This window comes from Delphinapterus leucas, chromosome 4 (assembly GCF_059928025.1).
Source record: "Delphinapterus leucas isolate spDelLeu-1000000601 "Yukka" chromosome 4, BTC_Dleu_Yukka2, whole genome shotgun sequence".
Classification (NCBI taxonomy): Eukaryota; Metazoa; Chordata; class Mammalia; order Artiodactyla; family Monodontidae; genus Delphinapterus; species Delphinapterus leucas.
The window spans coordinates 7,925,470-7,949,416 of record NC_143132.1 but is presented as its reverse complement, the minus strand read 5'-3'; the positions used below and the strand labels follow the sequence as shown (position 1 = coordinate 7,949,416).

Here is a 23,947-nt window from a genome sequence, read left to right as displayed (position 1 = left end):
TGAAACCAACTAGGGTCACCATTTGATAATACTTTATTCATTTAAAATGTTGTTCCTATTTACTTGTAAGTATTGAAACTGCATTTCTTAAAAAAAAAAAGGTAAAAACTAACATGGAGATATTCCTATTTCATATTGGCTTTCCATTTCTTGTTTTTCCAAATTAGTGAAATTTCCTATCCAACTTTATTCCAGCTTTTAAATACAGTAGGTTAATTTAATCATGAAGGTTTATGGTCAGTTAACAAGATTGTCTTTTTGTTATTTTCTGAAAATTATCTTATGGTAGCAATGCTACATTGAAATACTTTTTAAAAATGGAAGGGATAGGAAGCAAAGTTTGCAGTTTCGGATGCCTCTGAAAATCAAAAGATGCTCATAGTTGTTAATAGGGATCAAGTATATTGTAACTGGAAAATATGTGCCCATCTTGAGAGTCATTTGAATAGATTTTAGACTTGTAAAATTTTTTCCTATTTAAACCAAATCATATATGCCGCCCTGATATCAAGCACTACTGTCTCTCTCCAGCCAAAGTGAAACAGCTATACCTCTAGCTCAGTGAGTTTTTTAACTATGTGAGTGTATCAGAATCCCATGGGAAGTCATTTCCAAAACAGACATGCAGTGGCCCTATTCTAGGTCTGCTGGCTCAGTGTTAGAAGGTGGCAGGGCAAGTATGTTTCAAAAAAAGTTTCTCAGACGATCCTGGCACACACAGGCTTGTAGATGACCCAACTACTGCTGTAAGCAGCTGGATAGGTAGGTGACAAACTTCCTTTCCTAAGCTGGGAAGTAAGTCTCAGTAGTAGGGAGTCTTTGGGGCTTCACGATGCCATTGGCTTACAAAAACTTGGAAATGTAATACTTCTTCCTGGTCCCTTTCAGTTAGGCTTTCTTCACTCTGAGCAGGCCTTAAAGTTGAGCTGACCTGCTAGTGGAGGCATGGGATGGTTCTCAGATTTGGCTGGAGTTGTGGAGGTCACAGAAGCTTTCGTGAGAAGTGGCTCCATGCTGCTGGCTGCCTTGTTTGAGTGTTAAGTTAGGGAGTTTGGGTAGGAGGATTTTGTTTGTTTCTCTCCCTTTTTTAAGTAAAACTATCTTTGTTTTTGTAGTATTTCCAGACATAAATTTTAAATGGCCAGGTGAAGATGAATTGGTCTCTGAAGACATCTCAGATTACTTCATCGAAAATAATCCATTTCAAGATTTCTTTTTCTAAGAAGTCTTAGAATGAGATGGAGGAGATAGGGTAGAGAAGTGATTAGTCAGAAACGACTCCCAATTGAATCTTTATGTGGCAGTGTTTCTAGATTTATCTGTGAGACTAGTACAGTACAGATGTCTGAAATTTCAGTTACATTGTACTGAGTTTGAGTCTTTCTTAATGCTTTGAATTAACCTGAAAAAAGTCTTTCAGGTTAATTTAGATACAATTTAGCTGTTAAATTAATGGTAAACCAAGTACCAGCCATAGCAGGAAAGAATAATTAATAGGGAGATAAATTGTTCTCAATAATATTTTCTTCTAATAAGGCATAATTGTTTAAGATATATCTTGGTTACCGGTTAGGATTGAACTAAATGAAAGGGCTTGAATTATTTATATATATATATATTTTTTTTTTTTTTCATTTCACAGTCAGATTTACCACTCCCTTGAAACGTTTAGTTCTTTAAACAGTATTCATAATCTAATGTTGAAATCAGTAAATGGAACTCTAATAACCCAGTTGTTTTTTGCTGTTAATATTAGACTTGTGTTCTTAATTCATTGTTGACCACAGTTAAAGAAAACTTGTTTTGGAATTAATACTATTTTGAAATATATTTCAGATATACCAATATATTCAGAGTCGCTTTTATCGGTCTCCAGAGGTGCTACTGGGAATGCCTTATGACCTTGCTATCGACATGTGGTCCCTTGGGTGTATTTTGGTTGAAATGCACACTGGAGAACCTCTGTTCAGTGGAGCCAATGAGGTATATGATGGATCGCTTTAAAAATTCTGTTTTTGTTTTCAGTCTCTGACAGTATAATCTGAAAGTTGTTTTTAGGAAAAGATGTCTATTTACCAACTTTAATCATTCAAGTGTTAGGTCAGTTTTGAACTTATTTTATCCATTTAAATTTTTTTTTCAATTATGTAACGGTGAGTTTAGAATTGTGAGACGGGAAGCGAGATCTTTCAATCTGCCAGTGGAGGAGAGCAATAAATTAGATTAGAAAATGTTAAGTATTTTGGTATAAATTTTACAGATTTTAAGAATAAGAACAGAAAAAGATGATAATGAAGAAATGAGGACCACCCTAAAAACAGTGTAAACGTGACTGTAAATTTTGAGAGTATGATTTGAAATTAAAGTGAATGATGACTAGTAGGGTTGATGAATATTTGATCTGAATAATTCAGGGTAAATTAGGACTATAGAATTTCAGAGCGAGTCCACAGGTGTTTATTCTGTGTTCTTAGAAGATTTTTGAAGGTCAGAGGCAGTGCCTGGGAGGAGGGAGGGCAAGGGAGAGGGAGGCCAAGCTCCCTTACAGTCAGAGGAATGGGCTTTCATTGGTTTTAAAACTATTTGCTTGTGGGATCCTGTTGTGTTTTGTTTTTTAAAGAAAAGTTAACCATTGCAGATCGTGATCAGTCCGTTCATTTATACGTGAGAAAAGAAAGACTAATGAAATTTCATGACTTGAACTGGGTTATACAACTGTCAATAAATAGTGCCAGAAACGTGTCCCTTCCTCCTTCCTTTTAATTCACTTCACTCTAGCCAGTGAGCTACTCTTTGGCGGAGCTGCCATAAGTGTGTCTTTAGTTTTCTTTTAATAATAAATAATATAAAGGTAATAGTACCTTTTTCATGGGCTTAAACAATATTAGGAGCATCTGAAACTTCAGTGGCTTCCATCTCACTCATGGTGAAAGCCAGAGCCCTTTTGAGTAGCTTGAAAATCCCTTACTCCCTCTGTCTCCTGTTCTCTCCCCACCTCTCCCTGCTGTCCTGCCCCGCCCCGCCCCGCCCCGCCCCGCCCCCACCGTCTCCCGGCCCAGCACACACAGCTCTCTCAGGTCCCTACGAACGAACCACAGGCTTGTACCAGGGCCCTTACGTTCATTCTTTGCTCAGTGCCTGGAGTGCTCTTGCTCCTGCCCTTGCGGCCTTCATGTTTTTGCTCTCACGTCACCTTCTCGGGGAAGCCTTTCGTGACACCCTATTTTAAGTTGCAGTGCCCTTCTCACTCTCCATCCCCTTTTAATTTTCTCCATGGTTCTTAGTGGTCACCTGGTATGTATTTGCTTATTATGTATTTGCTTCTTGGTGATCTCCTCCTCTACAACACAAACTTTGGGGCAGGGATTTTTGTTTTGTTTATTGCTGTGTTCTAGTGGGCATGGTTTCCAGCATATAGTAGACGCTCAGTATTTGAGTGAATTAATCTGCACTTAAAAAAAATACTTTTATTGGGCCCACACTTTTAAGCCTTTGGGTTTTTTTTTTTCTCTGTGTGTGATTATTTAACTAAAATTCTCCCAAAACTTAAACTTTAAGACTCCCTCCAGTCATTTCCTTACTCTCCATTGTATCCATGACCACCTGCCATCCCATGGAGGTATGTGTTTGCTTCACTGTGTGCCCTCCCCTCTGTGGAGTGTGGGGCTCAAGGAGGGCAGGGACTTTATCTCTTTTGTTCATTATTCTATGCTTACTGCCCCGAGGAGTGCCCAGCACACAGGAGATGCTCGATTTATTTATTTCTAATTTATGAATGAATGAATGGATGGATGAGCACAGATAGGGTGTCCTACAGTAGAAATTACAGGTGTTTTGTTTTTATTTTTAATACAGGTAGATCAGATGAATAAAATAGTGGAAGTTCTGGGTATTCCACCTGCTCATATTCTTGACCAAGCACCAAAAGCAAGAAAGTTCTTTGAGAAGTTGCCAGATGGCACTTGGAACTTAAAGAAGACCAAAGATGGAAAACGGGTAAAATAGGGAAATAATTTTTTTGAGCCTTTGTTATTTCTTTTACTGAGCTGTCTTTATATAGTGCATTTTGTATTTACTTGAAATCAGTGTTGCTGAACTCAGTTATTAACAGTAGTTCCATTGATAACTTAGGTATATATTTTCTTCATAAGTTGGTTATAGAGTTTGACCTGAACTATCTGTATGGACCAGTGTTTGCTTAGTGCTCTTTAAGGCTTCATTTTGAAACTGTATGTCTGCCTTCTGAGGTAGCTGATCAGATCACCATGCCTTGTCTCCACAGTAGAATGAGTAAGTTTGACCTTTGTTTCTCCTAGTTTGAGTACGTAGTGAAGTCACAGCTAACAGTACTGCAGCTGTGAACACTGGAAGTCATAATTGCAGTAAATGGCTTTTTTTTTTTTTTTTTAAGTTCAGATGAGAGAAAAGGATTCTTGACTTAAGCAGTTTGTGACAAGAATATGAACTGACTAAATGGTCCTTTGATAGATTTCAGATTCCTAGCTTGGGTAACAGGAGTTTCACATCTCCAAAATCTTTAAAATTTAAGTGAGGTTTTTAAACACGTTAGGTACGTTTTAGTAATTTTCTTTTATCTGAGAACTTTTTTCAGAGACCTAAACTGTGTCAGTTTAATAGAGTAAATGATAACAGTTTTGCATCTTGATTTACATCTTTTATATATCTGAAAATAATCATATGTTTTGTAATCTAGCTTGTTTCTAGTATAAGATGAAAATAATCTATAAATCTGTGATTGTATGTGATACATATACCAGACACCTTGTGATTGTAGTTTTTGCATTTTCAACACTTAGATTTTATTTTTGCTCCACTTTTTATTTTGCCCTTGCGTTTTAGCGATGCTGCCACCGGGTGTCATTTCCAGTGAACTGAAGATGATGCTTATGTGCTGTAATTCACCTTCAGCTATGGAGTCTTAACTATTAATATCAAATGGGCTTTTTTTAAAGAATATTAAGAAAAATTATATATATATATAACTACCTTTCACAACTGATTTGTAACTTACTGCATTTTGCCTTATTCTCTGAAGTTCCAGGCATTGTAATATCTGGCAGCTAAATTATGCCTACTCCCCATAAGGAAGGGATGGAAAATACCAAGCAGACATCCTGAATCCTTTTGCCTTTGTCCACATAGCTTTATCAGTCATGGCCCCTTTTCCCATTGAACCAAAACACAGCCTAGGAGTCCTTAGCTTCTGCAGCATTCAAGGTTGCTCCTACCAGTTGATTTTAATTAGCATGGAGGATGTGAAGCCTTCTTTATGTTTTTATCTCTCTGCAGTACAGGCTACCACTTCTTTTTCCACTTTGAAGTTTTTTTTTTCTTCTTCTGCTGCTGTTTTTTTTCCTTTTTATAAATGAAACATTCATCTCATTCCATTTCCCTAATCTCTGCCTTATAAAACCACAGTTAAGTCACAATGAGTTGTAACCTATCATTTCTCCAAAATTCAGGTATAATTATTTTAAATTGTTTAGGGGGGACATTTCAGAAAAGAGTAGTTAAATCTTTTCCCTTAAAATTGAAAGTGAGTATCTTGACCCACATTTAATACATATTAATTAACCATAGATTATTTGAGGGTTTTTTTAGCTGCAATTAAGCAGCTGACTTAAGAAACTTTATTTTTTAAAGTGTAAGATAATTACTTCTCTTTGAATAGAAATAAATTTTCAGCAACAAAAAAATCAAATCCATAACCAAATGGTTACATTGCAACAATGCACTAGGGATTTTAACCATAAGTATAAACAGGTGTGCATGCACTATCATTGGGTATATTTGTTTGCTTTATTTCCTTAGTGATTTTATTTTTAATTTCTCATTTTATGTTTCAAGGGCCCATTTTAGCTTCCTAGTAATGAAATCCATACCTACTATCTATTTTTTTCCTTTGGTGGGGAAGGGGGATGAAGAATTAAGAGTATAAGCGATACTGTTTTGTTGAAGTATAATTTATATACAGTAAGATGAGTATTTTAAGTGTTCTAACTTTTTAACTTTTAAATACAACAGTATATATCCACTACCTAAAACAAGGCATAGAGTAAGTACTTCCACCACCTCTTATATCCTTTTCTGTCATCTCACCCTCAGTTTCTGATTTCTGTCATCATAGGTTAGTTTTGACTATTCATAGGAAAAATTCATGTAAATGGGATCTGTATAGTATTTATTACTTTGTTTCTTTCACTTAACAGACATTGTTTTTGGAGATTCATCCATATTGTGTCTCAGAAGTTACTCCATCTTATTGCTTCATAGTATTTCATTGAATGGAAATACTGTATTTATATTTACTTGTCAGTGGATGTTTGGGTTGTTTCCAGTTTAGGACTATTAAGAATAAGGCTACTGGGAACATTCTTGTATCAACTTTTGTACACTGAAATTTTCATTTCTCTGGGTTCACTACTTAGAAGTAGAATTACCAGATCATAGGGTGTATGTGTGTTTACCTTCATAAGAAAAGAGCAAACAGTTTCCCACAGTTTTATCATTTTGCATCCCCACAGGTATGAGAGTTGCAGTTGCATGACATCCTCACCATTTGATATGGTTGGTCTTCTTGATTTTAGCCATTCTAATGGGTATATATAGTGGTTTTCATTTGCATTTCCCCATGACTGATGATAGTGACCACCTTTTCATGTGGTCATTAGCCATTCATGTATCTTCTTTTTTGTGATAGTCTTTCCAGTCTTTTGCCTGTTTGTTATTGGGATGTTTAATTGTTGAGCTCTAGGAGTTCCTTTTTTTTAACATGTAATGAATATAAGTCCTTTGTCACATATATGTCAGTATTCTCAGACTGCAGCTCGCCTATTTCTTTTCTTAGTAGTAGTTTTTAATGAGCAGGAAATTTAATCTCTTTTTTTTAATGAATAGTGTTTTTTGTATTCTAAGAAATCTTTACCTTCCTCAAGTTTATGAAGATACTCTCCTTTAAAAGTTTTTTTTAAATTGAAGTATATGTAGTTGATTTACAATGTTGTATTAGTTTCAGATGTACAGCATAGTAATTCAGTTATACATACATATATATATTCTTTTTCAGATTCTTTTCCCTTCTAGGTTATTGCAAAATATCTAGTATGTCCCTGTTGGTTATCTGTTTTATATATACTAGTGTGTATATGTTAATCCCAAACTCCTAATTTATCCCTCCCATCCCTTTCCCCTTTGGTAACCATAAATTTGTTTTCTATGTCTGTAGGTCTGTTTCTGTTCTGAAAGTAAGTTCATTTGCATCTTTCTTTTCTTTTCCTTTTTTTTTTTAGATTCCACATATAAGTGATCTATTTTCCTTTGTTTGGCTTATTTCACTTAGTATGATAATCTCTAGGTCCATCCATGTTGCTGCAGATGGCATTATTTCATTCTTTTCTATGGCTGAGTAATATTTCGCTATATATATACACATACACCCCATATCTTCTTTATCCACTCACCTGTCGATGGACATTTAGGTTGCTTCCATGTCTTGGCTATTGTATTGGGTTGGCCAACAAGTTCGGGTTTTTCTGCAAGATGTTACGGGAAAACGCAAACGAACTTTTTGGCCAACCCAATAAATAGCCCTGCAGTGAACATCGGGGTGCTTGTATCTTTCCGAATTAGTTTTCTCTGGATATATGTCCAGGAGTCAGATTGCAGGATCATATGGTAACTCTATTTTTAGTTTTTAAGGAACCTCCATACTGTTCTCCGTAGTGGTTGTACCGATTTACATTCCCACCAACAGTGCAGGAGGGTTCCCTTTTCACCACACCCTCTCCAGCATTTATTATTTATAGACTTTTCCATAATGGCCATTCTGACTGGTGTGAGGTGATACCTCCTTGTAGTTTTGATTTGCGTTTCTCTAATAATCAGCGATGTTGAGCATCTTTTCATGGGCCTGTTGGCCTTATCTTCGAGATTCTTTACATCCTTACTTTGTGTCTGTCTGTGTATATTTGTTTTATCAATAACTGAGAGGAGTGTTCATTTTTAGTGATGATACTGGATTTGTCTTCATCTCCTTTAGTTGCTTTATGTTTTTTGAAGCTCTCTCAATTAAGTATACCTATTTAGTATTTTTAGGACTTGGTGATAAATTCAGTCTTTCATTACCATGAAATATTCCTCTTTACCTCTAATAATATTTTTGTCTTTGAGTCTACTTTGTCTAATATTACGCTAGCTATACCAGCTTTTTAATTCTTAACATTTTTATAGTGGTTTTTTTACCCTTTTACTGTAGTAAACCTGTTCATACTTTTGTATGTGAAGTATGACTTCTGTATACAAAATGTAGTTGAGTCATCCTTTTTAATCTAGTCAAATAGTATCTTCCTTTCACAGTGAATATTTAACCTATTTAATTATTCAGGGGTTTGGGTTTTAGACTTTTGCCTTATTTGTATTCTATTTGTTTTATCTGTTCTTTGTTCCCTGTTCCTTCTTTACTGCCTTCTTTTGAGTTGAGTACTTTTTGGTATTTTATTTCACCTTAAGTGACTGTTTAGCTGTTCTTCTGTGTGTAATTTTTAGTGTTGCTTTTACTATATGCATCTTTAACTTACCAGTTGAACTTAACAAAATGTTATATCACTTTATAAACCGTGTGATAACCACGTGCTTTTATCTAAGTCCTTCTGTCTCTTGTCATCATATATCACTTACACATATGTTATAACCCTCACAACACATTGACTACTTAAATTAAAAATGATTTTTAAAAGAGATTTAAAAGTACATAAAAAATAAAGAAAATAAAAAGTTCTTTTTGGGAATTCCCTGGTGGTCCAGTGGTTAGGACTTGGAGCTTTCACTACTGCGGCCCCGAGTTCAGTCCCTGGTTGGGGAACTAAGATCCTGCAAGCCCAAAAGAAAAAAAAAGTTCTTTTCTTTTTACCCATGGAATTTTTCATTTCTTTTTGCAGTTCCTGACTTCAATCTTGTATTATGTTCCTTCAGCTTGAAGAACTTCCTTTAACTTTTTATTTTATAGTGAATAACTTCTGCTGATGAATTCTCTCAGCAGTTGTTTATCTGAAAATATCTTTATTCACCTTGATTTTTGGGAAGATATTTTCCATGGATATGGAAATTTACAAATTGATATAGAATTTTAGGTTTACGTAAACCTAAACAAATTTAGTTGTTTAAATATATTAATGACATTGTTTTCTGTATTACATTGTTTCTGAAGAAAAGTCAATGGTTTTTCTAAGCATTGTTTATGAAATATTTCTCTGTCTTCCCCCTGGCTGATTTTGATGCTTTTTTTTTTATTATTATAACTTAAGATGTTTTTATTTGATTCTCACAATAAGAAGATGACGATAGATAGTAATAATAGATATTCTCAGTTCCATTTTTACACATCAGAAAACTGAGATTCAAGAGTGTTAATTAAATTCTTTGGTGACCACAGCAAGGAATGGTAGGGCTAGAAAGCAAGCTCAGGTCTTCTCAAGCTGTGCTTAGCACGCTCTCACGCTGAGAAAGAGAACTTGGGGATATAACGAAGAAGGAAAATGCCTTTAGCACAGGGATCTTCTGTGGAAGAGAAGAGTAAAGAAGCAAGCAATTTGGGTGACATGCTCAAACATGACATATAAAAAAGCTGGTATGAATTTTGTAGATCTTTTCGTTCAACCTCTTTTTTTTTTGCTTTTTTTTATGTTTGATTTTTCAGCAGTTTGACTATTAGGTTCTTATGTATAGTTTTCCTTGTATTTATTCTCCATGGAGTTTGCTGAGTTTGTTAGATCTGTGGATTAATCTCTTTCATCAATTTTTGAAAGTGCTCAGACATCATCCTTTCAAATATTTGTTCTGCTTCACTCTCTCTTCTCCTGCTAATTATTCAATTAAATATATGTTATAGTGCTTACTATTAGAGGTCTCTGGTTTATTCATTTTGTTTTCTTTTTGTGTGTTAGTTTAGATAATTTCTTTGCTCTGTCTTTCTAGTTCACTGATTGCTTTTCTTCTCTTGAGCCCAGTCTGCTGTTAAAACCATTAAATGGATTCTCTGCATTTCTTTTAGTTCTAGTGTTTTCACTTAATTTATCTTTTTTAAAAAAAAATACTTTTGGGCTTCCCTGGTGGCGCAGTGGTTGAGAGTCCGCCTGCCGATGCAGGGGACACGGGTTCGTGCCCCGGTCCAGGAAGATCCCACGTGCTGCGGAGCGGCTGGGCCCGTGAGCCATGGCCGCTGAGCCTGTGCGTCCGGAGCCTGTGCTCCGCAACGGGAGAGGCCACAACAGTGAGAGGCCCACATACCACAAAAAAAAGAAAAAAAGAAAAAAAGAAAAAAAACTAGTTTTAAATAACACCCCCCCAGTCTATCCACATGTTACCTAACTTTTGAACTAAATTCTTTTTATCATAGTTATTTTTTAAAAATTAATTAATTTATTTTGGCTGTGTTGGGTCTTTGTTGCTGCGTGCAGGCTTTCTCTGGTCGTGGCAAGCGGGAGCTACTCCTTGTCGTGGTGTGCGGGTTTCTCGTTGCAGTGGCTTGTTGCGGAGCACAGGCTCTAGGCACACGGGCTTCAGTAGCTGTGGCACATGGGCTCAGTAGTTGTGGCTCATGGGCTCTAGAGCGCAGGCTCAGTAGTTGTGGCGCACGGGCTTAGTTGCTCCGCGGCATGTGGGATCTTCCTGGACCAGGGCTCGAACCCATGTCCCCTGCGTTGGCAGGCAGTTTCTTAACCACTGCGCTACCAGGGAAGCCCCATAGTTATTTTAAAATACCTGTCTGTCAGTTTCAACATTTGGGTCATTTATATATGTGAGTTTTCTACTATTTTTTTCACTTGATTATGGACCCTTTTTGTTTGCTTGTTTCATGTGTCTATAATTTTTTATATGTATGTTGGACTTGCTGTATTTAAGAACAGTTGAGATGGAAGTAAATCTTATTTCTCTTTAGAAAGAGGCATGCTGCTTACTCTGTCAGGCTACTAGTGTGATGAGACTGAGTCAGTTTCATTTGTAGTTTAGCTGAATCTGGGCTGTGTTTTGTTTGTTTGCTTGACTTAGATTCTATTCTCCACTGTCTTCATAGGTTTTAAGCGGTGTTTGGAAACTGCAGAGATCTTTTATGCATTGTTGCCCAGCCAGCAACCCGCTGCTAACTCTTGGTGCCTCAGGGTGATCTGTGTCCATAATGCTGCTCTGGACCCAGCTCTGCAGCGCCCTGGGGGACCCTCCCTGGGTCGTCTGCCTGTCCCGTCCTGTGGCCCAGCCACACGTGGCTGTTAGAAGTTGGTTGGGAGTTGGGCTGGACTCTTCTTAGTCACATCTGTGGCATTTGCTCCTTCTCCCACCATAAGTCTCTTCTTTCCTAGGAAAGACTCTTCATTTTCTAGAATTTAGCTAATCTGGTTTCTTTAGTCCTCAGCTCTCTGATAGGTTTTTAAAAAGCAGTGATTTTGTTGTGTGCCTGCCTGGCTTGTTCTTGATTTTAGAGTAAGAGCGATGGTCTCTTGCGAATTGCTGCATTGTACCTAGAAGCAAAAATCCAGTGATACTATTCTGAAGAAATTCAGTATTCATAGGGATTTTAAAGGTTATACTGTTATCTGTTAAAATGAGTTCCCAGAAAATCTCAGCACATGTTAAGGCAATTTATTATTAAACATATTTTCTATCAATAAAATGAGGCATAAATAATTTACTTCTGATTCTTTTATCTGCATATGAGCAGGTAGGGTTAGACCCATGATTCTTTATTAGGAGTGATCTTTAAAGCTTTAGTGAGCCGCTGTTACTGAGTAAGTGCCCCTGAGTTCACAGGTGTATTGGGCAGAAAAGAGGTTCACAACCACTGGTTGGCACACTTCCTTTGTAAAGGACCCCATGGTAAAGGTTTCGGCTTTGTGGGCTTCTGTTGAGTGTTCCTACTTGGTTTTGTGTGTTTTTACAACCTTTAAAAATATGAAAACCATTCATAGTGGAGGCTATATAAAAACAGGCTCTGAGCCAGGCCATAGTTTGCTGATCTCTGGGCTAGATGATCTTTATAGTCATTTCTGGTCTCAAAATTGAATTTCTCCTAAGTACAGTGTGTTCGGAATAGTATGTGTGAAAATATAGAGGCTCTAACTATAAAGCGTTCTTTTTAATAAAGGCCTCAACATTATCATACATGTAAGCATATTTGACATTATGTAGGCTTTTACATATTCCATCAGATTTAGAGAAAGCCTTTTTATCTTCTTTCTCTTTAGGAGTATAAACCACCAGGAACCCGCAAACTTCATAATATTCTCGGAGTAGAAACAGGAGGACCTGGTGGGCGTCGTGCTGGGGAATCGGGTCATACAGTAGCTGACTACTTGAAGTTCAAAGACCTCATTTTAAGGATGCTTGATTATGACCCCAAAACTCGAATTCAACCTTACTATGCCCTGCAGCACAGTTTTTTCAAGAAAACAGCTGATGAAGGTACAAATACAAGTAATAGTGTATCCACGAGTCCTGCCATGGAGCAGTCACAGTCTTCGGGCACCACCTCCAGTACATCTTCAAGCTCAGGTCTGTTCTTTTGATATTATATTAGGCTTTGAAATGTTTCCTCTTTTCTTTACAAAGTGGGGGTTATTTTAAAGTTTTTTAAAGTTTGTTAATGGGTGGGAGGAATTATTTTTCCCGAACCTGTTCTTTGTGGCTAGTAAAAAAATTCACCTCCCCCAAAGCTCTAATACTTAATTATGCGTATAATAAATTCTGCTTGGAAACAATACTCCTTATTAGCCAAATTTTAAAATTGTTTTTAAAATGGAAATACTTGGTTCACATGCTTGAGTTTTCCCCTGACTTAACCAAACTTGGTCATATTTTAGTTCAGGTTAATACAGACTTTTTTTTTGGTGACTCACTTCCCGTTTTAATGTTATAGTTTTAGGATATATACTTGAACAAAATTAACTTTACACTCACAAGCTGTACCGTGTTGTGATGCTTCAGGCGGATCATCGGGGACGAGCAACAGTGGGAGAGCCAGGTCGGACCCAACGCACCAGCATCGGCACAGCGGCGGGCACTTCACAGCTGCTGTCCAGGCCATGGACTGTGAGACACACAGTCCCCAGGTGAGCGGTCACACAGCCCTTCATTCACGCCCTCCACTGTGCCCAGGCGTACCAGTGTTGGATGCCAAGTGGTTTTAGAATGATAACGTCATTTACTCTAAAAGGTTCATAGCTTCCTTGGTTGTAAGGAATTCTAACTTACACATCCTTGCAACGTTTTCCCTCCGTGTTTAGAAATAGCTCCCATTTATTGAGTGCATACCAGCAGCTGCTCCAGGTGTTTGTTTATCTTGTTTACTCCGGCAGCATTTTGAGCCTCGCCCTGTTTGGATTTTCATTTTACTTTGGGAACTGTGACTTCAAGGTTTAGGGAACTTTCCGAGGTGCGTGATCTTAATTACTGCACTCTACTGCCTCTTGTGATCTGCTGTCACTGATAGTCCTAGATTCTGAATCAGTTTGTGGTTTGATTTTCACCTCCACTTTTTGTTTTGAACGTTTTTTGTTAAAGAGGATCTAATTAAGTAAATTTTTTTAAGGGGTGAAGCAGATGACGGTAGTCAGAATGTTTATTAAATACTCTTTGTAAAATAATAAGTTAATTCATACTGAGTACTGCATTATGATGTTTACAGTGAGAGGCAAGTATATTATCTAATGAGAAATAAAATGGAAGTTGATGAATATCACTGCCCATTCTTGGGACTGGGGCAGCTGAGTGCTGGTGGAGAAAGGCAAACCTGTAGATGCATTGTTACCCCTGTTAATTCGTAGTCACCAGCATCTACTTGGGCAAGCTTGCATGTTTCTCAGGTCATCTCATCGTGCTCCCATTCTCTTTAATAATTGCTTCACCCTCTCCTACTCTTGCTAGAAACCTTTGCCTCCCCTTCTCTGCTCTCCCTCACTCCTCACTGTGTAAGGAACAGTCCTCAGAAAGGAGCGCCTCACTGCGTGTCACCAGCCACCTCGCCCCACCGCCATGTGTGCTTGTGCCCTTTCTCCCGCCCCTTGTCAGCAGGGGCAGCAGCTCCTGCCTGGGGTCAGCCACCCCGGGCCCTGCCCCTCTCCTCCCACCTGCACAGGACTTGGCCCTGCTCAGCCACTGGCCCCTGTGTCCTCTGCTCGCCTTCTTCCCGTCAGCACCTGATCATCCCCAGCTCTCTCCCATCTGAAGCAAAACCTTTCCCTGGCCCTTGTCTTCCTTGCCCCACATTTCTGCTACTATTACTTCACCCTTTAAGAAGTCTTCAGCTGCTCCAGTTGGGCTGCTTCCCAACTCAGGAAACTGTTCCTGTGGAGTCACAGTGGTCATTACTGAGGAGCCCGGCAGACACTCAGTCACTTGTCTCTCTCTGGTCCTCACTCACGTTGACACAGCCCTGGCCTCTCCGTGCATTTTTTTTTTGCGGTATGCAGGCCTCTCACTGTTGTGGCCTCTCCCGTTGCGGAGCACAGGCTCCGGACGCGCAGGCTCAGCGTCCATGGCTCACGGGCCCAGCTGCTCCGCGGCATGTGGGATCCTCCCGGACTGGGGCATGAACCCGCGTCCCCTGCATCGGCAGGCGGACTCTCTACCACTGCGCCACCAGGGAAGCCCCTCTCCATGCTTTTTGTAGCACTCTCCTCTGCCTTCCCGGACAGGATGGCCCTCATCCCAGCCCCCACCCCCTTCCTTCACTGTCTCCTTTTCGGATTCTCTGCTCCCCCTCGGCCACGTAAACGTGGGTGGTCTGTGTCCTGTCTCTCACCTTAAACACTTCCTGGTGACCTCACCTGCTCTTACCAATGACTGCGGCTACCATCTCGATGTCGGTCACTTTATGTCTTTATTTCTGATCTAGACTTCACTCCTGAGCCCCACACCTTTATTTCTAATCATTTACTATAAATACCGTTTTGGAAGTCCCTACAGCATAACACTACAGATGCATCCTATAAACTGATGTCATCATTTTCTCCTCCCCCAAAGCTCATCTCCTTTTATCTGTATCAATACAAGTGGCCCTGAATTTACCCATTTGCTCAGGTTGTACACCTGGCACCTGGGGAGTTCATTCTTGACTCCTCTCTCCCTCACCCCCCACCTTGAATCCAATGGTAAATAGTATGGATTCTGAATATCCTACATATGTGTCTGTTCTCTCTACTTCACCCCCTTGGTACAATCATCTCTAGCTTATCTTGCTATAAAGATTATTGCAACTGGACTTCAAGCGTCCAGTTTCATTCACCAGTTCGCCTCTGTTCTCTTCTTTGCAGCTTAGTGAATGTTCAGTAGAGCAGTCTGATCCAGCTCTTTCCCCTGCTTTCAACCAGTTTCTGGCTTTCTCTTGTACTTAAAAAAAAAAAATGCGACTTCTTACACAGGATTCAGTGATTTCTGTCATCTGGCTCCTACCCAGGCATCCTTCCTCCTCTTCATTCATTCTGGTCTTCCTGGAATTTTTTTTTTTTTTTCATTTTTCAGACTGTATACCATGTTCCCTTTCACATTTCTCACATTGACCGTGCTCAGCCTGGAATAAGCTTTTCCTCTGTCTTTGCTTTGGTGACTACTATATATCCTTCAGGTCTCAAATATCACGGCCAGAGGCTTTCCCTAATTCTTTAGAACGACCTTCCTTCTTCCATCCCTTTCTCCCGGTTTCTAAATTAATGTTATTAGTTTTATGTAGTCTTTCTGCGATGTTTTATACATATGCAAGCAGATACAAATGTATATCCTTCACCTAACCTTTGTACACAAATGGTAGCATACCGTGCACACTGTTTCACATCTTGTTTTTTTATTTTAACATGTTTTACATATATTTTTATTTATTTATTTATTTATTTATTTATTTTTGCTGTACGTGGGCCTCTCACTGTTGTGGCCTCTCCCGTTGCGGAACACAGGCTCCGGACGCGCAGGCTCAGAGGCCATGGCTCACGGGCGCAGCCGCTCTGCGGCATGTGGGATCTTCCCGGACCGGGGCACGAACCCGTGTCCCCTGCATCGACAGGCAGACTCAACCACTGTGCCACCAGGGAAGCCCTACATATATTTTAAAATATATATTATGGAGCTCTTTCTGTATCATATAGGGGAGCTTTTTCATTCTTTTTGTTGTGTTTTTAACAGTCACACAGTATTCCATTGTTTAGATATTCCAAGTCATTGCAGTAGTTCCCTATTAATGGACATTTAGCTTATTTCCAATCTTTTTTACTACTGCAGATAATGCTGTAATAAATAGCCCTACATATAAATCATCCACACATATGCAGTTTATATGTGATATGAGTTCCTGGATGTGAAATTGCTGGGTCAAAGAGTAACGTGGTTTGTCATTTTGATAGCTGTTGCCAGATTGCTCTCCATATAGTTTTACCAGTTTAGCCTCCCACTAACAGAGTTTGGAGAAGCAGTCAGTGTGATCACCTTTGGATCAGTCTGAACTGAAAAACCTGGTATTGGACAGAGTATAGTTACATTTCACTTATTTCTTCTTTCCATGAATTTAAGTAGCTTCATAGTTTAAGAACCATTAATATTTTCTGAGAACTTTCTGCCTATTTTTCTACTGGATTATTTTCAATAGTTTTTCTTGAATTTTGATTCTGAGACCACCTTTGTTGAGTGGTCTTAATGATCTGTGCTAGCCACTGGTGATAAAGACACAGGCTTTGCCTTCCTAGAGCTTACCGTGACACAGAAAATAAATAAAACGAATCAAATGAATGGAAATTGCAAGTACTATTAACTGTTAAAAAGAAAATAAGACAGGATAATGTAATAGAGAGTAGTGATTTGTTGGGTGGGAGGTATTAATTCAGATAGGCCGAACTGATAACAGGTAGACCCCCCAAAATATGGTAGCTGAAAGAATGTGAAGTTTCTTTTTTATGTAATAGTCCAGAGTGGGTATTCAGGTTAGTGGCGTGGCTCTCTCCCACATCCTGGGTTCCTACCATCTTATGACTGCCCCATCCCCAAGGGCCTAGTTGTCTGCTGCATCTGGCAGACAGAAGGACTTGGGATGTATTTTGTGGGCCAGATCTGGCTGTAACATAGGAACCTTCATTCATATTCCATTGACTAAAACAGTCATATGGCCATGTCTAAGTACAGGGGAGGCTGGGGAGTAAGCATAGTGCAGCCTTATGCTCAGGAAGAAGAGTATGTTTTTTGAGGACAATTTGGAACCTCTGCCACAGAAATTGGGGGAGCATTAGGCAGAGTGGTGAGGGAAGACTCTGGAACTGAAATGATGAGAAAGAATCATCCAAGCAGAAATTAGAAATCAGAGCATTCTAGGCAGAAGGGAACAGTAAGTACAAACACCCTGAGGCTTCTGAAAGATGTTGACTAGGTAGAGGAATAGAAGGAAGATCCTGTGTAGTAGGAACTTAGGCAGCAAGAGGAAGGATGGCTAGAGGAAAAGGTTGGAGAAATGAGCATTGGCCAGATTGTTTATGGATTTTGGATTATTTTGTTTATCTATTCATCCATCAGTGGGCACTTACTTGGGTTGTTTCCATATTTTGGCTATTGTAAATAATGCTGAAGTGAATGAACATGGGGGTACATATATCTTTTCAAGATACTGTTGTTGTTTTCTTCATATAAATACCCAGAAGTGGAATTGCAGGATCATATGGTAGTTCTGTTTTTAATTTTTTGAAGAACCTCCTCCATACTGTTTTCCATAGTGGCTGCACTAATTTATATTCCCACCAAGCAGTGCATGAGGGTTCCCTTTTTTCCACATCCTCACCAACACTTGCTATTTGTTGTCTTTTTGATAATAGCCATTCTCATGGATGTGAAGTGATATCTCGTTGTGGTTTTGATTTGAATTTCCCTGGTGGTTCATGATGTTGAGCTTCTTTTCCTGTACCTATTGGCCATCTGTATGTCTTCTTTGGAAACATGTCTAGTCAGATCTTCTGCCCATTTTTCAATCAGATTGTTTGGATTTTTGCTGTTGAGTTTTATCAATTCTTTATATATTTTGTATATTAGCCTGTTATCAGATAATATAATTGACAAATATTTTCTCCCATTAAGTTGCCTTTTCATTTTGTTGATGGTTTCCTTTACTGGGCAGTAGCTTTTTAGTATGTTGTCATCCCATTTATTTATTTTTGCTTTTGTTGCTTTTGCTTTGGTGTCAGATTCAAAAAATTATCACCAAGACCTATGTCAAGGAGCTTATTACTGCCTGTGTTTTCTTCTAGGAGTTGTATGGTTTCAGGTCTTACATTCAAGTCTTTAATCCATTTTGAGTTTGTGTTTGGTGTAAGATAGTGTGGTTGAGTTTCATTCTTTGGTATGTGGCTATCTAGTTTTCCCAACACCATTTATTGAAGAGTCTGTCCTTTCTCCATTGTATATTCTTCGTTCCTTTGTCATAAATTAATTGACCATATACGCGTAGATTTATTTCTGGGCTCTCTCTTCCGTTCCATTGATCTATGTGCCTTTTTTTATGTCAGTACCGTACTGTTTTAATTGCTATAGCTTTGTAGTGTAGTTAGATACCAGGGAGCATGATGCCTCCATCTTTGTTCTTCTTTCTCAAGATTGCTTTTGCTATTTGGGTTTCTTTGTGGATTACAAATTTTAGGATTATTCTTTTTTTTTTTTTGAAAAATGACGTTGGAATTTTGTGGGGGATTGCATTGAATCTGTAGATTGCTTTGGGTAGTTGGGACATTTTAACAACATTGATTCTTACCCTCTTCCAGTCTGTGAGCATGGACTATCTTTCCATTTATTTGTGTCTTCTTCTTCCAGACCTTCTTCTTCTACAGGTCTTTTACTTCCTTGGTTAAAGTTATTTCTTGATATTTTATTCTTTTTGATACAGTTGTACATGGGATTGTTTTCTTTTTCTGTTTCATTATTAGTGTATAGAAATGCAGTCGATTTTTGTGTATTGATTTTATATCCTGCAACCCTATTGAGTTCATTTATTAGTTCTAACAGTTTTCTAACGGAGTCTTTAGGGTTTTCCATATAATGTAATGTTACGTCATCTGCAGGTAGTGACCATTTTACTTCTTTATTTCCAATGTGGATGACTTTTCTTTTTCTTGCCTAATTTGGATTTGTGTTTTAAAAAGACTGTTCTTGCTACTCTTTGGAGAATGGTTTGGAAAAAGGCAAAGATGGAAGATGGGAGTTGATTTAGGAGGCTGTTATATTAGTCTAGGCAAGAGATGATAGTGATCTAGGATAGAGTAGTCGTGGTGGAGATGGAGAAAAGAGGCCAGATTTGGGTTCTATTTTGGAGGCAGCTTTAGTAGTACTTGCTGATTGTTTGGATGGAGGAATGGTTGAGCAGCTAGATGGGTACTAGTGGTTCTATTAAAACAGAAGATTGGAGAGAGGAGGAGCTTTAGTGGGAAAGTAAAGAATGCCTTTTGGACCTGTCAGAAATATTTGCTATCTGGCCCTTTCCAGAAGAAGTTTGCTGACCCCTGGCATAAACAGTGCTCCCAAGGAAAGAAAGTGGCGAGTAAAATATATGAGTATGGGTGTAACTTGCTAAAAATTGAAGCTTTCATAATAAAATATTTTTCACTCTTGAACACATTTGGAAGTTTGTGTTATAGAACTGTCTAACACATTAAAGTTTCAAAACCCTCTCTCTAACTAATGTAAATGCTAGTGTTGTAGCTTTTTATCGAAGATTAAAGCTTGGAAATGGTACTCTTAATCGTTTTAAAATCTGTTCTTACAGGTGCGTCAGCAATTTCCTGCTCCCATTGGTTGGTCAGGCACTGAAGCTCCTACACAAGTCACTGTTGAAACTCATCCTGTTCAAGAAACGACCTTTCATGTAGCCCCTCAACAGAATGCATTGCATCATCACCATGGAAACAGTTCCCATCACCATCACCACCACCACCATCACCACCACCACCATGGACAACAAGCCTTGGGCAACCGGACCAGGCCAAGGGTCTACAATTCTCCAACAAATAGCTCCTCTACCCAGGATTCTATGGAGGTTGGCCATAGTCACCACTCCATGACATCCCTGTCTTCCTCAACTACTTCTTCCTCTACATCTTCCTCCTCTACTGGTAATCAAGGCAATCAAGCCTACCAGAATCGCCCAGTGGCTGCTAATACCTTGGACTTTGGACAGAATGGAGCTATGGACGTTAATTTAACCGTCTACTCCAATCCCCGCCAAGAGACTGGCATAGCTGGACATCCAACATACCAATTTTCTGCTAATACAGGTCCTGCACATTACATGACTGAAGGACATCTGACAATGAGGCAAGGGGCTGATAGAGAAGAGTCCCCCATGACAGGAGTTTGTGTGCAACAGAGTCCTGTAGCTAGCTCGTGACTAAATTGAAACTTGAGTTTGTTTCTTGTGTGTTTTTATAGAAGTGGTGTTTTTTTCCAAAAAACAAAGTGCAAAGCTGCTTGAATCAGAAGGAGATTAACACACTGAACCGCTACAAGAGGGCAAAGCTGACTTTTTTTTTTTTTTTAACTTGAAAAGATTGCAAAGGGACAATGAAGTTTTTAAAAGAGCCATGTCCAAACCCATCTTCACGGATAGCTCAGAGGTGTCCTCTTTTTGCCTCCCCCATTTTAACTCGCCACATCCCAGTCATAGTGGGGTTTTTGTCTTTCTATTCCACAGAAGTTGTTGTTCAGATGTTGGTCTTAATCATTTGCCAACTAATTTTAAAATAAAAGGCACTGCACATAATTTGCATTTTAAAGGGCCCCATGAGGGTGTTTTTCCTTCCATTTTTGTTTTTCCTTTTTTCCTTCCCGTTTTTGTTTTGTTTTCATTTTGTTTAGGGTGGGGGGTGGGATATTTGGGGTTTTAAGTCCTCTAAACACACTTGGGCACGGAAATGCAGTACTGTAAGGAAGAGGGACCTCCAGCTCACACAAACATCACCTTCAGCTGTATGGAAGGGACGGTTGTATTGGAGTTTGTAAGGCACAGTAAGCATGCTAAGTGGCGGGATCAGAACTCTCCTGTCTGAACCTACTGAGGAGCAAAGCAGCAATTGCCTGGGATCCTGTGGGTCTCCCGTTGTTGAGGCCACAGTGAGATAGTAATGGAACGTGACTGGTCTCCTAACCAAGGTGCACTGAGAAGCAATCAACGGGTCAGTTGTGGCCAGTCCTGGGGAGGTCTGAGTGGTGGTCTTTGGGATAACCTTTGGCCTTATGGATTTGGACTCGAAGTTAGAAGAGCCTACCATTTCAGATGCAATCACTTTTGGACATGCTTTTGCAGACAGTCCTTAATGCTGAAAACACAGAGAATGGGTAATTCAAGAGGCCTTTCTTTTAAAATAGACTTTTGTGACCCACTAATTGTAAGGTATTGCAAGGTCACTTTGCGTGTGTCATAAAGTTGACTTCCTTATTGGTTGAAGGTCACAGAAGTAGTGGTTTGCTTTGATGGAAATAGCTACAGCTGTGTCCCTTCCTGCTTTTTACTTTTTCTTTTGCTTTTTCTCGGCACGTGGTATCTCCACCATTTCTTCTGCACAAAGATGTCTTCTGTTCATCCTGAACATTTTTAAAAAAATGCAGAATTTTATGTGACTGCTTTTTTGCCTCACAATTATGCTGTGAATTTTACAAAAATTTATTTTCTTTTTTGATAATTTATTGTACCAAAGCTGTTTTTATAGCACATAGATGTCTGTAACCAATAATGTAGCAGTTCTGCACTTTGACACAAGGTGTAACTAGACCATTTTTAAATGTCAGTTGAAAATTATGGCTGTACTATTGCTTAAACAAAACTGGAACTGTTGTTGAATCCATAGCCAATACATTTACAGCAGTCTGTGTACTGAACTTAATAGATTGACATCTAACTCAAGATTACAACAGCTGTTACATCCTAAATGTGTTCAGGCTTCTGAAGGTAAAGGGACACTGGATCCAGAAGCTGTGGAACCAGCAGTTGATTCTTGTATTCCTGATTAACCTACTTGTAAACTTGAAAGCAAGACCTTGATTGCACCAACAGGTCCAAACTATGAGCACGAGTAAAGCAAAACTTGCATGCATGACCCGGAAGGGAACAGGCTGGTGTTTAACAGGTGCCTAGTTTTGAGATTGTGCTGCCTTAATGTAACACAGTCTGGCAGTTGCTAAATTTGTGTTCCCATTTTAAATTGACCAATTTTATGGTGTTAAACTTTTGAGCGGTTGAGTTGGGAGAATGAAGATTAAGGAATTTACCTGTCCAGGATCAAAGAAGCCTAGAAAAGAAGCAGTAATCTACCTCTGCCGATAACCCTGTTCAAAACAACTCAGCAGAAACACCACATTACTTTTTATTGGTCAATTCCATGTGGCTGACTAGATCAATTTTTTCTGAACAAGAGCAGGTTTTTATATGTAATCAGTGACAAAAGAAAAAAGGCTTAAAACTGTGTGAATGGAAACTTGGGAATATCAGTTTTTATAAACCACAAAAATTTTTTTTGTTAATCAGGAAATCCGTATTTATTTTGTAATTAAATGTCAAGCCTGTGGATGGATTTTTGAACTCGGTAGTTCATAAAGTTTACAGTGAATAAAAGGACATCATCTTGAGTCTAGCAATGTCAAAAGGAATTCAGTAGTTACTGCTGTTTAGGAATATAAGGTGAAGATACATGGGTCAGGTCATTTTCTGTGCTGGTTGCCACATCTTAGCAAGCACCAAAAAACGAAAGCAGTTTTTAAACCGCTATTTACATAAAGGAAGTCATAAAATCCAATGCTTCTGCATACTGTGTTATGTTACAGTCCAGTTTTGTGTGCTTTACTACACGGTTTGGTTACAGGACTTCTGTGCATTGTAAACATAAACAGCATGGAAAAGGTTAAATACCTGTGTGCAGATTGTAAGATCTGGTCCGGACTTGCTGTGTATATTGTAACGTTAAATGAAAAAGAACTCCCCTTTGTATTATAGTCATGCGGTCTTATGTATGATAAACAGTTGAATAATTTGTCCTCAGACTCTTTACTATGCTTTTTTAAAATTAATTTAAGAAAAATGTAAACATAGTCGAAATCTTTCTATGCAATTAACCTGGTCCAGGTAATGAATGGTCTGGTAGGTATACTGACTATAAGTTTAGTCAGACGTGTAGAAAGGAAAACAGTAGTTACATCAACGTAGGCTTCAAAAATCTTGGAAAGTAAACATTGGAGGTTTAACAGACCATTTTGATTTTTTAAAATTGTTTCTTTACTTGATATTCACAGTTTCTCTTTGATTCAAAGTGCTCATAGGCCGTAATGTTTAGGATGGATGTGAGAGTTAGATGATTTTCTCTAGGATTTGACCTGCTTGGAAGCAAGAGGAAATACAAATAATATCGTTCTTCTTTCCCCAGATCCTTGATGGGGGCCTATCAGGGACTTTATACAAGAAAGTCTAGAATTCCTGCCACAGTGAATTAATCCTAACCTGAAGTCTCCTGTTTTTTATAAGTTAGCCTGCATAAGTATACATTAAGGTGTCTTTCAGAAGGCAAAAAACTTACTGTAAATTTAAATGTGATTTTGTAAAATTCAGATTGTCTACATAAAGTGCACTTACCACATGTATGAAAGAAACTTCCTTTAGTGTTTTTCTTAGGGTAATGAGCATTTTATAGGTAAGTGGCACATTTTGTATATCAGAATCAGTATCCAAAAAACTTAGGCTTATTTTTATTTAATGAATATTAGAACTGTTGATACATGTGAAAAATCATTAAGGCTACAATAATTATATAAGGCCCACAAGATGACTACTCTGTTTGCTACTGTATTGTCTTTCCCAGCTCCTATGTTGTTAAACTTATTGTTGTAATAAGTCTTATAATAAGGCAATACAATGATGAGATAGTAAATGCTAAAT

At 38.5% G+C, this 23,947-nt stretch overlaps 1 protein-coding gene across 16 annotated transcripts in view; it reads left to right on the top strand.

Moving 5' to 3' along the window:
• DYRK1A (dual specificity tyrosine phosphorylation regulated kinase 1A) overlaps window positions 1-23,048 on the top strand; it is a 144,732-nt gene extending 121,684 nt beyond the window's left edge. For all 16 annotated transcript variants that reach the window (XM_089910254.1, XM_089910256.1, XM_022552910.3 and 13 more), the window contains 5 exons: window positions 1,837-1,983; window positions 3,856-3,996; window positions 12,258-12,564; window positions 12,997-13,121; window positions 19,793-23,048. In XM_089910254.1, coding sequence (XP_089766380.1) covers window positions 1,837-1,983; window positions 3,856-3,996; window positions 12,258-12,564; window positions 12,997-13,121; window positions 19,793-20,413 — 1,341 coding nt within the window. In that variant the 3' untranslated portion in view covers window positions 20,414-23,048. The remainder of the gene's footprint in view (window positions 1-1,836; window positions 1,984-3,855; window positions 3,997-12,257; window positions 12,565-12,996; window positions 13,122-19,792) is intronic.
• Window positions 23,049-23,947: the final 899 nt, after the last annotated feature.